Source organism: Lissotriton vulgaris, chromosome 7, assembly GCF_964263255.1.
Source record: "Lissotriton vulgaris chromosome 7, aLisVul1.2, whole genome shotgun sequence".
Classification (NCBI taxonomy): domain Eukaryota; kingdom Metazoa; phylum Chordata; class Amphibia; order Caudata; family Salamandridae; genus Lissotriton; species Lissotriton vulgaris.
In genome coordinates this window covers 319807259-319824927 of record NC_141695.1, presented here as the reverse complement: position 1 = coordinate 319824927, position 17669 = coordinate 319807259, and the positions used below count along the sequence as shown (strand labels likewise).

The following is a 17669-nucleotide window of genomic DNA, read 5'->3' as shown; positions in this document are numbered from 1 at the left end:
TTATATAACATTTAGAGGCTGCAATATTACAGATCTCCGAGATCCCGCTCGAAACTTCTCTAGTTACTAAAACAACTGATTACCTAAAACCAGGACATAAGTTGGGGATACACTTGGGTGGACAGCGTCCACCCCCTATTTTCACAGGATGAACGCCGTCCACCCTGCCAAGAAGTTGGGCCCTACATTTACATTTACATTTACATCTGCAACAAGTAACAATGTGGAGGCGGAGACAGGGCTTTCTTATTTCAGACTCCTGCTGGGCCCATAACCAAGGCCGAATTTGAGCGGTCATCAGCCCTCCTTTTGTTCAAGTCTCTTGGCTGGGAGTCGTATGGAGCCTCACACCTGATGCAAATGCAGCAGAGGGGAAACACAGTTTCACACCTTGTTAGCACTTCACACATACTTAAAAGAAAGGCAGCTTTTCACTTTGTTCAGGAGATATGCATGCACTGTAAGAATGTCAGGTGTGTTGGTCTTTCCCAGTATTTACTCAAAACAAATTGCATTTATTAATCGCTTATGTCCCTGAGGAGGCGTTGTAATAATTAAAGTACCCAAATTTTTTCTTGTACAACCCTACTCATCCCAATTCCTGTGATGCCATGTGCGATGTCATCCTGCGCTGTGATGTATCACGACCTGACATGCACTTTGATGTCACTTGCAAACTGCCTAGCTTAGTCCCCCCACTTTTTTTTTCAGGACTTGTGCCCTATCTAAAACAAACTGATACCTAGTGTACGGAGTTGCGAAGTCTCTATGGAGGTCATTCCGTATGTCAGATGTTTACCGGGCACAAATCCAAGCTCCGAAGTAATTAAGTAAAACCACATATAAATGAGTGACAAGTAACAGAACATGCATTGAAGGCATTCAGGTAACCCGTACATTTATGATGACTCTCTTTGGCCATCAGGAGCATCCGATATTGAAATCGGTAAACAATTTGAGCTACTCTAAGAGATGTTTGTGGTTTTCCTCCAGTGTTTTGAAATGTTTTGTACTTTTTTTTAACGCATCATAAACACACAATGGCAAATCCAATAACTTTGACCTCACATTATAAACGCAAAGCCTATTGGCTTTGCCAATGCTTGCTATTAGTGACTTGCTACCTGATCATGTTTTATTGACTTCCTCACTACTTTAGAATAGAGCAGATGGTACCTATACACTTGACTATAATTTATGTGTTATTTGTGCATGATTTTTAAAAAACTTTTGGAACTATAATTTAGCATTTAGTATTATTATTTAGCAAATTGCTACTTGTTTTTATTCTCGCCGCATTCACTGCTCTCACTCAGCCGAGTAGGCGCTGAGTCTTATATGCCCACGAAGGCTGCCGGTAAGATACAGCGGCCATCTTGGGGAGGCACGCAGGTTGGCGGACTAGGCTCTAGGACGCGCGCTGAGACAGAATAAATCAAGCTTCCTTTGCGCCCGCATCAGACCCAGTATCACTCCTGAGGGGGAAGCCGGGACCTGTGTTCTTTGTGCATGATTTTTAAAAAACTTTTGGAACTATAATTTAGCATTTAGCATTATTATTTAGCAAGTTGCTACTTGTTTTTATTCTTGCCGCATTCACTGCTCTCACTCAGCCGAGTAGGCGCTGAGTCGTATATGCCCACGGAGGCTGCCGGTAAGATACAGCGGCCATCTTGAGGAGGCACGCAGGTTGGCGGACTAGGCTTTGGGACGCGCGCTGAGACAGTATAAATCAAGCTTCCTTTGCGCCCGCGTCAGACCCAGTATCACCTAGTATCACTCCTGAGGCGGATGCCGGGAGCTGTGTTATTTGTGCATGATTTTTAAAAAACTTCTGGAACTATAATTTATCATTTAGCATTATTATTTAGCAAGTTGCTACTTGTTTTTATTCTCGCCGCATTCACTGCTCTCACTCAGCCGAGTAGGCGCTGAGTCGTATATGCCCACGGAGGCTGCTGGTAAGATACAGCGGCCATCTTGGGGAGGCACACAGGTTGGCGGACTAGGCTCTGGGACGCACGCTGAGACAGTATAAATCAAGCTTCCTTTGCGCCCCCGTCAGACCCAGTATCACCTAGTATCACTCCTGAGGCAGAAGCCGGGAGCTGTGTTATTTGTGCATGATTTTTAAAACACTTTTGGAACTATAATTTAGCATTTGGCATTATTATTTAGCAAGTTGCTACTTGTTTTTATTCTCGCCGCATTCACTGTTCTCACTCAGCCGAGTAGGTGCTGAGTCGTATATGCCCACGGAGGCTGCCGGTAAGATACAGCGGCCATCTTGGGGAGGCACGCAGGTTGGCGGACTAGGCTCTGGGACGCGCGCTGAGACAGTATAAATCAAGACTGTCATGTCTCCGCGCAGTGGACGCGAGCAGCGGACGCACCTCCTTTGCGCCGAAGGAGCGCCAAAGGAAAGCCTGTCCGCGTCAGGACGGGGCCAGGAGCCGGTACTTTGGGACACAGCAGATCTGGTAACCTTAAATATAGTAGGGAGCATCTCTGGAGTTTGAGAGGAGATTTAACATTGATATGCTCACATCCTTTCTCTCCGGAGGAGAAACTGACCTACTGCCCTTACTGTAATTTCGGCATTGGGCCATTAGAAACACTCACTCTTAAAATTGGAAAAGTAAAGTCGTACTCCCTAGCGCTTCTTAACTGTCGCTCCCTCCCCAAACATGCTAGCGAAATCTGTATGCTGTTGGAAGATAGACATCCTTTTTCTAACTGAAACCTGGATGAATGAGGCTTCAGACCCTGATGTAGTCCGGGCCCTGTCGCCAAACTATGCCATTAGCAGGCATGATCGTTTGAGTGGGCGGGGGGGAGAGATCGCAATTATTTATAAAAACACTTTCAGCTGTAGAATTAACAGCAGTCCTTTATTAGAGTGTGAGAGTATAGCGTTCGCCATCTCCTTCTCCCCCACTTGCACCTTCTCGGGGATCTTGGTGTACCGGCCACCAGGAGCACATCATAATTTTTGCAATAATCTTCAAGACCCGATCACTCACTTCACTAGTACTGCCCTTAATTTCTCTATTTTGGGTGATTTCAATATTCACCTCGACAAACCCGAGGCTTCCCCTTCGCAAGATCTAATGGAAGGGCTTGGGATGCTCCAGCTCAAACAAATTGTGGCTGGTCCTACCCATATAGCAGGCCATCTGCTTGACCACTTTTTCACCAACCTTGATAATATCTGTTGGGAAGAGTCAGTCTTTGACCCTTGGTCGGACCATGCTCTGTTATCTTTCATTTGGACGCTTCCTGACCAAAATTATCCGGTCAGAATAACCAGGAAACTGAGTCGGATTTGGTCTAGACTCTCTCTTGATGACTGGGTAACTAACCTGAATAAGTCCCCTCCATCCTTTTGTGATAATCCCTTATTGGCCAATGCATCTTTTAATAGATGGTTAGAGTCCTCCTTAGATCTCACTCTGCCTAAAACAGATTTCTGCCACCGCATTGGCTCCAATAAAAAAGCCTGGTACTCCCTTGAATTAAAACTGCTCAAACAAACCTGCAAGCAGTCTGAAAGAAAATGGAGGAAAAAAATTTCTGAGGACAATAAGAGCAAATACAGATTGGCAGTGCGGACCTATAAAAATAAAATAAAAATCGCACAATCGTCTTATTATCAAGATAAGATTGCCTCTGCCGCTAACTCCCCTATGGGGAATTTAAAAATGTTTTAAGTCATTGGTCACCCCTCCCAGTCCCCCTAATGAATCGTTGGACCCCCAGAAACGTTGTGATGAGTTGGCTAATTTTTTTTGCGATTAAGGTGGCAAATATCTACTCAGCGTTTCATCCCTTGGAACCCATTCCTCCCTCTACAGTCCCCACATTGCCTGCTGGGCTGGAGTTTTTCCCTCTGCTTGACTTAGACACTGTAGAAAGACTCCTTGGGAATCTTAAATCAGGCTCCCCTGCAGATGTTGCACCTCCATCTGTCCTTAAGTTGGCCTCTGCGACTGTTTCCCCAGTCATTAGGGATGTTATTAACTCTTCTCTGGTTGCTGGGTTGGTTCCGCCATTGTGGAAGCAGGCTAGAGTCAAGGCATTTCTAAAAAAAAAACAACCTAGACCCTGAGGATTGGGCAAACTATCGCCTCATCTCGCTGTTGCCTGGGTTGGGTAAAATTGCGGAGAAGCATGTTAATTCCGCACTATCATTGTTTGTGGAGAATAACGAAGCCCTGCATCCTACCCAGACGGGTTTCAGAAGCAGGCAGGGCACAGAGACTGCCTTGGTTGCCGTGGTCGAGGAAGCTAGGACAATTGTCGATGCGGGAGGCTGCGCTGAGGTGGTCCTTTTGGACCTCAGCGCAGCCTTCGACACGGTTAATCATTTGCTTATGATCCAGCGTTTGACGGAGGTAGGAGTTACAGGGACTGCCCTTAAGTGGTTGCAGTCCTTTCTTGCTGACAGAACCTTCGCCGTGTTCGAAGATGAAGCAACCTCTAAACAGCTTCCCCTGCAGTATGGCGTTCCCCAGGGATCCTCCCTGAGCCCTACCATGTTTAATATCTACATGAGGCCTTTGGCCGATGTGGTTCTTCCCTGGGGAGTTCAGTTGGTCACCTACACCGATGATACGCAGTTGGTGGTTTCCCTCTCACTGGCCGATTCAGCCGAGACAGGGGAAAATAATCTGTCCTCCTGTCTTAGTAAGGTTCTTGAATGGATGGACTCCTCTTTCCTCAAACTTAATGGTTCAAAAACCGAAGTTATGATGTTAGGGTACAAGGCCCCTATTAACCTAGACCCTTGGTGGCCTGAGTGCCTCGGCCCCCCTCCCTCTCCAAAAAAACAAATTAAGAGTTTGGGCGTATGGCTAGATCCTAGTCTTGATTTTCGAGAGCAAGCTCGTAAGGTCGCGGCTACATGTTATGGTCTGCTCAGACTCTTAAGGAAAGTCCTGGCCCTTCTTCCTCCCGAGGCCCGACGCCTCCCAGTCCAGACACTTATTTTATCACGTTTGGACTATGCGAATGCGGTGCATATGGGTGCACCTCAGGGAACCATCAAAATCTTGCAGACTGTTCAGAACTGCGCAGCCCGACTTCTTATGGATGTCCCTAGACATAGCTCTGCTAAGGCGGCACTGCGACTACTACACTGGCTGCCAGTGCAGTAAAGGGTCTGGTTCATGGCCATGTGTATGGTCCATAAGTCAACCACTGATAACGGCCCGGCCCTCCTGCGCCCTATGTTTCATCACCATCAGATCACGCGATCTCTCAGATCAAATCACAAAAAATTGCTGTTAGTGCCTAGGGTCAAACGGACACGCATGGGTGGCCGACGTTTTTCATTTCATGCAGCGAAATTTTGGAATCAGCTCCCTGACTCTATTCGGCTGGAATCTAACTATCTTGCCTTCAGGAAACGGTTGAAGACCTTTCTTTCCCGTTGAGCGGTAAATACTTGTTTGGTCTTTAAAGCGCTGGGATGCCTCCGGGTAGCCATGCGCTATACAAGCTCGTATTCATTCATTCATTCATTGCAGTTTGTGCTTGTTGAAGAAAACTCAATTTGACACTAAATTTGTGTTTCACGCTACTTATTGTGCATTATTGCATTCTGTTGTAACCTGTAATCCCTTTAATTTGTAAGGTACTCTTAACCTCATGTTTTTCTAAGTTTATCGTATTTAAAACTGCAACTTAATAAATCGTAACAGTCTGGCAGTTTTCTAAGATTCATTTTGGGGGATTTCCTTAGCAATAACTTGTTTGACTCAGTCTTAAAATATTAGTCACCGGTCACTTCTGCTGTGCTCCCTAGCCAGCTCTGAGGCTGTGTTTTCGCCAAACGTATCTTTTTTCAACTCCACCCTACTCCCCATTTGCACTTTCCGTTTAACCTCCTTTCCTGTTTCCCCATCCCCAACCTGCTTGCCTCTTTTTATTTGTTGCGCTTTCAGCGCTGGCTGTAGGTGCTGGCTTTCACCAACCTTTTTCTGTAGCTCTCCATGCTTTTCTGTCCTGTCACCTTTATAGTACTGTCTGCTATCTTATAATGTTTCCTTTTTCTGTAGTACTGTGCAACTTTTCTATTTTTATATTAAAATCTACCTTTTTCTTAGTATTCTATGTAAATGTAAATGTACAGGAATTTATATAGCGCAAATCACCAAGCGGTTTCTAAGCGCTTGCTTAGGGAACCCGTGCTGGTATTCCCCTGTGAGATAACCCCGGCAGGGTATCCGCAAGGTGAAAGCCAGGCATCCCGCCGCGAGGGGCCGTTGTGGAGATTAAGCAAGCTATTGCCCAGAGTCGCAGAGTGTGAACCCGTGAATCGAGTAGGCACCGGAGCGAGAATTGTCTAGTCCATAGACATTTTAGGACTCAAGACCCCGCCGAGCCGGGAATTGAACCCTGGTCCCGGGCTCACCTCTGCTTCCAGGTCTGCCTCCTCTAACCAGTGAGCCACACTTCTCCACAATTCTTTGATTTTTAGAATGTTGCCTTTTATTTTTTTATGTAAAAAACTTTTTTATCATAATATTTTTACAACAAATTTTAATAACCTAGATTCTCAACATGGTAATTGTACTGTTACAGTCTTTTTAATGTTTAGCATTTTGTGTGTCAATATAATATGAGTTAATACAGTGTATATGTGTTTGTATATCATGTCACTCTTTCACAGGACTTTATTTAATTTCATCCTGTAAGGTTTGATTTTATTTATGATCTGACTTCTTTCGTTTAGTTAAGTTCATTATGCTTTCTTTTTTCCTGATGATGAGATTTTTTTCTCGTAATATATTGTGTGTTCAATAATCCAAAGGTGTTATGTCAGGAATACGTTTGAGAATTATGGATACTGAATGATTTTTGGAATCATGTGGTCAAAGTTGAAATCTTGCCACAATTGGAAGAGATGGATTCTCATTTTTAATGATTTAGTGTACTTTTATACTCCTATGTTTTATGTATTTAGTAATTATATTTCAGTGCAGCTCTGTTCTGCGATTGCGCCAGAAATATTTTACGTTGGATAATCACTTCACTGCGGTTTTGCCTTCATGCCATTCCTGTACAGTATTTGGGTATTCACGTTTCATGTAAGGATGTTGACAGACAATATTGTTATTAACATTATTTTTAGGTTGTAAAGGGAAACTCTTGCCTCCCTAAAACAACCCCAAAGTGACGTTGAATGAAAGTATGCACCCCAAGGTAGAATTTGACTTATTGTATTATACGACAATGACTTCTGCCCTTGGAAAAAAAAGTTTGGTATGAGAGAGCTATTACCATATTTAACCTACAAACATTTTTTTTTTTGACAGGTACTATGGACCGGTCTTCCGTGCCCCAACTTTCACCTCCTTGTGGCATGTGGGATTTTGGATTCTGAGCGGGACACATTGATGAATTCAGATTACGGGTTCAATGAGATACTCAAGGTAAGAAAAATGTTAATGGTGGATGAGGCTTAAAGAGACCTATGTGCTACGTGACATCCGGTGGGGGATCTACATAATCTGTGTAAACTACAACAGACCCAAATTAACCTCCAAATTCTCAAGGGAGAGAGTTACCTATGTAAACTTGATAGTTATATGGGTGAGCTGTAAGATCCGCACCAATCAATCAGATTTGTAGTGTGCGGGTGCATCACTCGTGACGGTCTCGAGGCTCTGGGAAAACTATCTGTCAGTTCTCCTATTGGTTGAACATTGTGGTTGTGAGGTCCTTCCTGAACTGCTGGAGCGATGGTGATGCTCTTAGGTGCAGGGAGAGGATGTTCCAGGTCTTAGCCGACAAATAGAAGTAGGAGCTGCTCTACTGTTTGTCTGGGGGATGCAACGTGTGGCTGCTAGGAAGAGGGATTCACAGCGGCCTTTCCTTGTAGATAGGTGGAAGTTCATTTGAGTGTTGAGGTACGCCAGTCCTTCATTGTGTAGTGTCTTGTAAGCGCGGGTGAGCAGCTTGAACTGGCATCTCTTCTCTTCCCAACTGGTAGCCAGTGGAGTTTCTTGAAATGAGGGGTGATGTGAGTCCGCCTGGGGAGGTCGAGGATGAGTCTGGTTGCAGTGTTCTGGATAGTCTGGAAATTTGTCATGAGATGGATGGTGGTTCCAACGTGGAGAGAGTTGCTGTAGACTGTCTTCTGGTGACGAGAGATTGTGTGACAGTTCTTCTGGTGTTGAGTGGGAGCCATCTGAAGGCCTTTCTGTGCATTCAGAGTGTGAGGAAGCAGGAGGAGGAGACACCACTGACCTGCTTCTTCATGAACAGCTGACTGTCGAGGATGATGCCTAGGTTGCGGGTGCCTGTGGTGCTTTAGGGAGTTCGGCCTAGCTCAGGTAGCCATCATTCGTTGTTCCAGAGTGTATCCTTGCCTTTCCCGAAGATGAGTACTACTGTCTTGTCGGTGGTGAGTTTGAGACAGTTGTTGGTCATCCAGGCGGCACGTCTTTCATGCATCTTTTGAACTTTTACTTGGTGGTCATTGGGTTGCTAATCTGGGAGAGGATGAGTTGGGTGTTGGGCTTGTAGGAGATGATGTTGAGTGCGTTGCTCTTGACAGTCTTTGCCAGGAATGTCTTGTATATGTTGAAGAGGGTTGGCCTTAGGAATGAGCCTTGAAGTACACTGCAGGTGATGATTTTAGGAAGCGAGGAGTCTGGCGGGAGGATGACCATCTGCGTTCTTCCTGTGAGGTAGGATGCAATCTAATTTAGGTCTGCTCCTCGGATGCCGATCTGGTGAAGTCTATTTAGCAGTGTGTGGTGAGATACAGTGTTGAAGGCTGCTGAGAGGTCGAGGAGGAGGAGGGCTTCTTTTTCTCCATGATCCAACATCATTCTGATGTCATCCGTCACTGCGATTAGGGCTGTTTCTGTGTTGTGGTTAGCTCTGAAGACAGATTAGAAGGGTTCCAGAAGGTTGTGCTAATGTAAAACATACTTATACAATTAAGTTATGACATCATTTTCTTTTAGTAGTAAAGAAGCAATGTGTTGTTCTCAAGGAGATTACTATCCTCTTGTAATTGTATCTCCACTCCTACACTTATAACTTAGTTTATTGATGAATGTGAGTGATTTATCTGAAGTTTCCACAGCTCAGTGCATCTCTCTCTAGCTGCTAGTGTCTGAAAGGTTTCTTCTTTTTCTCTTGCTGGGTTGTCCTGGGTGTCATATTACCGTATCTGCTTTTTTCTATCACCATGTTCTCATTCTCTTTTCACTTCATTAACTACTACAACCACCTTGTTATACTATTGGTTTTCTAAAATGAGGAATTCAATTTGCATTCCATCATATTAAACCCATTGTTTTCTGTATGTTTCTTTCAGCAAAAGTTCATAGTGCTCTGAGAGAAATCTCAGGTATCCCAAATGCTGATAGAGCCATGTATTTTTCATGAAAATGCATGAGATACCTCACTAATGTTAACTCTTGAGATATTACATGGAACATGAGCTTGCTTTTTTAACTTCCAAGGGTACTTGGGTCGTTTGTGATATTCTGAGAAGGCCCTACGATCTGTCCAGTTCAGATGGAAAACTAGGAATCTGTAAAATTCTCAGAGAGAATTGTTTAATCTGTGATAGAGATCTGTGATGTGAATAAGAATCCAAAAGTACATGGAAGCATTCGGAGAATCTAGAAATTCAGTAAGTCAGCTGTGTGATTGTTAATGGGGTTCAAGAGATCAGTTAGATGCTGAGCGTGACATAGTGGTCAGTGAGATAATGAAATAAGTTATGCTGAGGTTTGAAAAAAGATCAACAACTAGATGGGACATGATGAGTCACTGTGGATCAGTGGTTAAGAATGACCTGGGGATCAGAGAAGGAGCCACAGAAAATCAGAGACTGACACAGAATTACAGGACTGAGAGAACAGTGGGTTACTGGCAATAAAGCAAAATATAGAGCTGGCAGTGGATAATCAGTGATATTGGAGACAGTTGATATATCTGAGATTCTGATTATTCAATTACGTTTTTCAAACATATATAATATCAGCTTTGGCTGTTATGCATTGCATATTTGACTTGATCCAATGCTGAAACTACCGGATTGAATTTTCACCACTCTAAAGATATGTGAATTTTTGACTTCTCAACTTACTGTTTCATTCTGTCTACATGTACTAATCCAAGCAGGGTATGTTAAAACAGCTCCTGCTGTTCTGAAAATATTCTAAATATATTTACATTGTGTTCATCTTACATAATCCTTTTGCAAATATATTTAATTTCATTCCTTTATCCCTATAGCACACAGGTTGTATGCATAGTATAAATGTAGATTTGGTTATATACGCCAATGTGTGTATGTATATATGTATATGGTATTTTCTATAGCGCAGAACTGGCAAAAGGGCAGCAGAGTGCTGAACATGGTCATGGACCAGCATAAAGTAAATGAGTAAGGGGAAATGGATCTGGATTGAGGATGGATAATGCATTGTGATGTAGTGTTCTTTAAATAGGTGAGAGTCTTCACCTCTTTCCTAAATTGGAGCAGTGTTAGGGTGGTCCTGGTGAATACAGGGATGTTGTTCCAGGTTCTTGGTGCATAGATAGAAAAGACGTCTTGTTTTTTCATTTTTAAACTTCTTAGTCTGCAGTTTGATGGTGTTCTGGCTGCTGGCGTCCAGCAACCCATCAGAGATGGTAAGCTTGCCTGCAAGATCAACAAGGTTTTGGTTGTGATACCTTGGTCAATTATTTAGCTGGTTTTGAAGATGGTGTGGGCTGGCAAGGGGAGCCATTGGAGTTGGAGAGATGCGTTCATATTTCTTCAGTCTCAGTGTGGCATATGGGAAGCTATGGATTACGGCATTACCACCATCTAGGTGTAAAAATACAAGGGTTTGAACAGTAGTTCCGAAGTTGCTTTCTTCAAAAACGGTTTGACTTTCTTTCGAAGAGGGAGTTGGTTATCAGACCATTGTTTGTTTTTTGGCAATGTGTTCATAAGGGGTGAGGTTGCTGTCCAGGGTGAATCTGAGTGCCTGGCGATTCAATGAAAGTTGAGGGTCGAAGCTGTCAAGGTTTGTGTCATTGATTAGGTTTGTACTTTATCTTGTTAATTGTTCTTCGCAACAACAGTAATTCTGTCTTGGTTGGGTTGAGCTTCACGTAGACTCTGGACATCCATGTCTGGCTGATGTGCTAAGCCGTGTTTGAGGCATTGACTATCTGAGGCAGAGGTGACTTTCAAGTAGAATTGTGTATTATCAACATATTGGTGAATCTTGATGCCTCACGGCTGCCTGTGTGTGTTGAAGATGACGGGAGACAGCATGGAGCTCTGTTCATCTGTACAGGTAATCGGGAACCGGATGTGTTGGTGTTGGTGTTGGTTGGAAAGGTAAGAGGAGAACCAGTGAAGGACATTGGTGGTGCATCACAACTGAGCCTCCAGGGTGCGTATGAGGGTGGGATGTTTGATTGTACTGGAAGCATCTAAGAGGTCCATGAATATTAGCAATCATGGGTCATCTTCTTCTATGGTCAAGAAGGCATTGTCTACAATGTGCAAAGCAGGGGTGTCCATGCCTCAGCATGATCTAAATGTAGACTGTTGGTCTTATAGGAGATGGGTAGTATTAATGTCGTCTTGGAGTTGAAAAATAGACTGCATTTTCAATCATTTTTTCAGTGACCATACTGATGAATGATAGGTGAGTGATGGGCCAGGTAGTTGGTGACGTCGTCTGGGGATTGGGAGATTCTCACCAGTGGCATACTTAATGTACCAATGCTATCTTAGCATACTTATGCATGTTCAGCTTTCTCTAGATATTTAACTAAGTGTCAATAGACATTTTGTGCAGATTAATTGTATTATCGCAGTGCACACTTGTCATTGAATTATTGTCTATGCTTCGATCTGCAATTGTGTTTTTCTTCAAAGAATAATTCTGGTTATACATTTAAGAATGTTTCTGTTGTCGGGTGTTTGGCTTATGACATTGGGTTGGCCTCTGGATCCAGGTGTAGGATTGTGTTTGAACCTAAAAAAAACAGTTCAGTGAACAAGGTCAAAGAAACTGAATTCCTTAAAAGAGCAAATGAAAAAGAAATCAAAACTGCAGTGATACTTCTTTTATCTGGGAACATCCGTATGTTAATCTTTCAATCAGTCATTTGTTAAGCGCACTACATACCCGCGAGGGTCTCAAGGCGCGGGAGAGATGGAGGCCGCCACTGATCGAACAGCCAGGTCTTTAGTATCCTCCTGAAGGTCAGAAGGTCTTGGGTCTGTCATTGGCTCAGTGGGAGGGTGTTCCTTGTCCGGCCGGCGAGGTGGGAGAAGGATCTCCCACCGGTGGTTGTTCTTCGGATGCGCGGGACGGTGGCGAGTGAGAGGTAGGCGGAGAGTAGCTGGCGGTTGGTGGTTTAGAAGGAGAGCCGTATGTTGAGGTAGGCTGGGCCGCTCTTGTGGAGTGCCTTGTGTGGGTGGATGAGGAGCTTGAAGGATATCCTCTTGTTGACGGGGAGCCAGTGCAGGTTTCTCAGGTGGGGGTGATGTGGCTGTGTCGTGGTACATCGAGGATCAGTCGTTCAGAGGCGTTTTGGATGCGTTGTAGTCGATTGATGAGCTTGGTCGGGGCTCCCGCGTAGAGGGTGTTTCTGTAGCCGAGTCGGCTGCTGACGAGGGCCTGGGTGACTGTCTTTCTTGTATCTGTTAAAATCCATCTGTAGATCTTGCAGAGCATGCTGAGGGTGTTGAAGCAGGAGGAGGAGACGGCGTTGACTTGCTTGGTCATTGAGAGCGTTGAGTCGAGGATGATTTCCAGGTTGCGTGTGTGGTCGATGGGAGTCGGGACTGCCCCCAGTGCTGTTGGCCACCAGGAGTCGTCCCAGGCTGACGGGTTGGAACCGAGGATGAGGACCCCCGTCTTGTCCGAGTTCAGCTTCAGACGGCTGATCTTTATCCAGTCGGCGACGGCCTTCATTCCTTCATGGAGGTTGGCTTTGGCGGTGATGGGGTCCTTTGTGAGGGAGAGGATTAGTTGAGTGTCGTCGGCGTAGGAGATTATGTTGAGATTATGTTGAGGTCGTGCTGTTGGGCGACGTGTGCGAGCGGGGCCATGTAAATGTTGAACAGTGTCGGGCTGAGGGAGGATCCTTCTAAACCTAAAAAAAACAGTTCAGTGAACAAGGTCAAAGAAACTGAATTCCTTAAAAGAGCAAATGAAAAAGAAATCAAAACTGCAGTGATACTTCTTTTATCTGGGAACATCCGTATGTTAATCTTTCAATCAGTCATTTGTTAAGCGCACTACATACCCGCGAGGGTCTCAAGGCGCGGGAGAGATGGAGGCCGCCACTGATCGAACAGCCAGGTCTTTAGTATCCTCCTGAAGGTCAGAAGGTCTTGGGTCTGTCATTGGCTCAGTGGGAGGGTGTTCCTTGTCCGGCCGGCGAGGTGGGAGAAGGATCTCCCACCGGTGGTTGTTCTTCGGATGCGCGGGACGGTGGCGAGTGAGAGGTAGGCGGAGAGTAGCTGGCGGTTGGTGGTTTAGAAGGAGAGCCGTATGTTGAGGTAGGCTGGGCCGCTCTTGTGGAGTGCCTTGTGTGGGTGGATGAGGAGCTTGAAGGATATCCTCTTGTTGACGGGGAGCCAGTGCAGGTTTCTCAGGTGGGGGTGATGTGGCTGTGTCGTGGTACATCGAGGATCAGTCGTTCAGAGGCGTTTTGGATGCGTTGTAGTCGATTGATGAGCTTGGTCGGGGCTCCCGCGTAGAGGGTGTTTCTGTAGCCGAGTCGGCTGCTGACGAGGGCCTGGGTGACTGTCTTTCTTGTATCTGTTAAAATCCATCTGTAGATCTTGCAGAGCATGCTGAGGGTGTTGAAGCAGGAGGAGGAGACGGCGTTGACTTGCTTGGTCATTGAGAGCGTTGAGTCGAGGATGATTTCCAGGTTGCGTGTGTGGTCGATGGGAGTCGGGACTGCCCCCAGTGCTGTTGGCCACCAGGAGTCGTCCCAGGCTGACGGGTTGGAACCGAGGATGAGGACCCCCGTCTTGTCCGAGTTCAGCTTCAGACGGCTGATCTTTATCCAGTCGGCGACGGCCTTCATTCCTTCATGGAGGTTGGCTTTGGCGGTGATGGGGTCCTTTGTGAGGGAGAGGATTAGTTGAGTGTCGTCGGCGTAGGAGATTATGTTGAGATTATGTTGAGGTCGTGCTGTTGGGCGACGTGTGCGAGCGGGGCCATGTAAATGTTGAACAGTGTCGGGCTGAGGGAGGATCCTTGAGGTACGCCGCAGATGATCTCGGAGGCTTCGGAACAGGGGGAGGTGGACGCTCTGGGTTCTGCCGGAGAGGAAGGAGGTGGTCCATTCCAGAGCCTTGTCTCGGATCCCTGCGGCGTGGAGGCGTGCGCGTAGTGTGCGGTGGCAGACGGTGTCGCAGGCGGCGGAGAGGTCTAGGAGGATGAGTGCTGCAGTCTCCCCGTTGTCTAGCAGGGTCCTGATGTCGTCGGTAGCGGCGATGAGGGCGGTCTCGGTGCTGTGGTTGCTGCGGAACCCTGACTGGGAAGGGTCCAGGATTCTGTTCTCTTCGAGGTATCTGGTTAGCTGTCTTTCCTCGATGACCTTGGCCGGGAAGGGGAGCAGAGCAGAGAGATGGGTCGGAAGTTTTTGAGGTCTCTTTGGTCTGCCTTGGGTTTTTTGAGTAGGACGTTGATCTCGGCGTGTTTCCAGCTCTCTGGGAAGGTCGCGGTCTCAAGGGAGAGATTGATGACGTTGCATAGGTGGGGTGCGATGGGGCTGCTTGCTTTGTTGAAGACGTGGTGCGGGAATGCGTCTGAAGGAGAGCCGTAGTGGATTGTGCTCATGGTCTTGATGGTGTAATCGATGCTCACGCTGGTCCAGGTTAGCAAGGGGACGTGGTCGATGGTGTGCGGAGGGTCTGTTGTGTTGCTGTCTGTTGGGGCTGTCAGGGTGCTGAAGCTGTCATGGATGTCTGCTATCTTGCGGTGGAAGAAGGTGGCGAGGGAGTCGTACAGGGCTTGCGACGGCGGGATGTCGTTGATGTTGGAGCTGGAGTTGGAGAATTCCTTCACGATGTTGAAGGATTTCTTGCTGTTGTGTGTGTTGTTGTCGAGGCGGTCTTTGAAGGAGGTCTTCTTGGCAGCCCTGATGAGGTGGAGGTGGTGGTGGGTGCGGATGGCGTCCTTGTGTGCTGCGTGGCTGTCCGGAGTTTGTTCACTTTGGCATTTCTTCTCTAGTTTCCGGCAGGCTTTCTTGGAATCTAAGAGTTCTGGGGTGAACCAGCTCGCCCTCTTGCTGGTGTCTCTGTGGGGCGGGGGGGGGTTTCTTCAGCGGGGCGAGTGTGTTGGCGCAGTCCTCGATCCAGCTTCTGAGGTTGTGGGCAGCGACTTTGGTGTTGGAGGGTTCGGTGGGTGGGCTGAGAGCGAGGTTTGCATGTAGTTGGTCTTCGGTGATTTTGCTCCAGATGCGGCGGGGAATCTGTTGGGTGCAGTGGTGTTTGGTGGGTTTCTGGAAGGTGAAGCGTATGTAGCGGTGGTCGGTCCAGAGGAGTTCGGTGGTGTGGCTGACGGAGACGTGCAGGCTTAAGGAGAAGACGGGGTCGAGCGTGTAGCCGGCGGAGTGGGTGGGCGTTGTGACGAGTTGCCTCAGTCCGAGGTTGGCGAGGTTGTCGATCAGGGTGGTGAAGTTGCTGTTGTTGTTGTTCTGAAGGTGAAAGTTCGGGTCTCCGAGGAGGATGTAATCGTGGAGGTTAGGGCGTGCGTGCTGATAAAGTCGGCGATGGAGTCTCTGAACTGGGGGCGGGGTCCGGGATGTCGTTAGATGAGGGTGCCTCTGAGGGTGGAGTTGGGGTCAGTGTGGATCTGGTAATGCATTTGTTCGGCGGTGCTGAGCGCGTTGTCGGTGCTAGTCGAGACCCTGATGCTGTTTTTGTGGATGATGGCGATTCCTCCTCCGACTCCGTTGGTGCGGTCTCTGCAGGTGATCTTGTAGCCGTCTGGGATGGCTATGGCGATATCGGGTGTGGAGGAGTTGTTCAACCAGGTCTCTGTCAGAAAGGCGACGTCCGGGGAGGTTGTGTTGAGCAGGTCCCAGAGCTCGACGCCGTGTTTGCGTGCGGAGCGGCTCTTCAGTAGTATGCATCGGAGGTGCTTGAGGTCTTTCTTGGCAGGTGGTTCGTCGGCTCTGTGGCTGGTGTAGCTGCAGTTCCGGCAGGTGAAAGGACCATGTGTGCATTTCGGGGCGGCCTTGAAGCATTTGTGGGTCCGTCCGGGGATGAGAGCGTGCAAAGTGCTGGCGTCATAGTGGTGGCGGTCGTCGTGGCGGGTGCGGGGGCCAGGGGTTCTAGCGTAGGGCGCAGTCCAGGCACGGACGAGCGCAGACGGGCTTTCGGCGCGCCAGTGGTGCGACCGCGCAGCGGCCGGCATGTATGGGGAGGTGTGAGTGCGGAGCAGCTGGGAGGCCCCACCCACTCATTAGAACTCCCACACCGCGGCAGCATGTATTATGAGGAAAACATGGTTTGAATTTTAAAAAGTATGTATATTTATTAAGTATTTTTGGGGCTTTAAGCAAAAAAATTAACCTGATTTAGAGTTTGGCAGACCGGGTACTCCAAATGCGGTCTGCCACTCACACCTTAAATATTCCGTTGCGGGAGTCCCCATTGGACATTACACTGCCCACCCTGTTTAGGGGAATGTGTTTTTCTTCCTCTTCATCGCTGTCAGGAAAAACCTGGTGATGAGGGACAGGAAAAATAAAATAATGACCCCCACACCATAGGAAAAAAACTCCCAAAGTGTGGTGGACATTAGTTTTGTTTTTCTGAAACAAACTCCAGCTTTGGGAGTTTTTCTGAAAAATAAAATAAATTAAAACGGTTTGGTCAGCTGCTGTCCACCAACCTTTCTGTACCTTGAAAGGAACTTCCATGAGAGCAGTGCTGTTCAATGTACGGAGATGACCGATCTGTCGGTGGTCAACTCTAAATTTGGTGGACGGTAGTCTGTGAGCGTGGCAGAGATAAGACCCTCTGCCACCCTGACGGACTGTACACTCTGTCCACCAAACCTTAAATGAGGGCCCATATTTTCGTTCAAAGGTTTTTCAGAAACAAACCTGCACCCATTTATAGGTGTTGAGACCTGAAGTGCAGTTATAAGAATCCCATTTCTTGGGACAACTACCGTAAATAGGTTGATGAGTAATAGAGAATATTAAAAAGAACTGTAAAACCACTAATGTCATGACTGTTTTGGGCTGAATCCTCCTTTTTAGTCTGGCCTGACTGCGTTGCTGTCACTTACGTAATGTGATCAACATAAAACAAAACTGGGGCACTACAGAGGCTTTGGTACCCCCACATGTTGGTAGCTTGGAGTGCATGTTTTGGTTGGGCGTACGTTGTGTGCTTCCACAGAAAACAAGCATTGGCATAGCCAATAGGTATCGCCTTTGGGACCTTATAAGTGTTTAACCATGCAGCACATTATCACCCATCGGGCAGATTTCTGTAATGGAACTAGTACTTTATGTAAAGTGCTTTCATACCTTCATTTGCGCTACATAATGCAAAAAATAAAAAGGAATGAAAGGAGAAGTGCTTGCAGATTTCTGAGGTGGGGCGAGCAAAAAGATGCACTCTTTAGAGTTACGCCTTGCCTACCTGCTGTAGA

At 46.8% G+C, this 17669-nt stretch overlaps 1 protein-coding gene across 1 annotated transcript in view; it reads left to right on the top strand.

The window, feature by feature from the left end:
- TBC1D17 (TBC1 domain family member 17) overlaps positions 1 to 17669 on the top strand; it is a 730802-nt gene that overhangs the window by 613490 nt on the left and 99643 nt on the right. The window contains exon 15 of the mRNA XM_086930148.1: positions 7320 to 7436. Coding sequence (XP_086786274.1) covers positions 7320 to 7436 — 117 coding nt within the window. The remainder of the gene's footprint in view (positions 1 to 7319; positions 7437 to 17669) is intronic.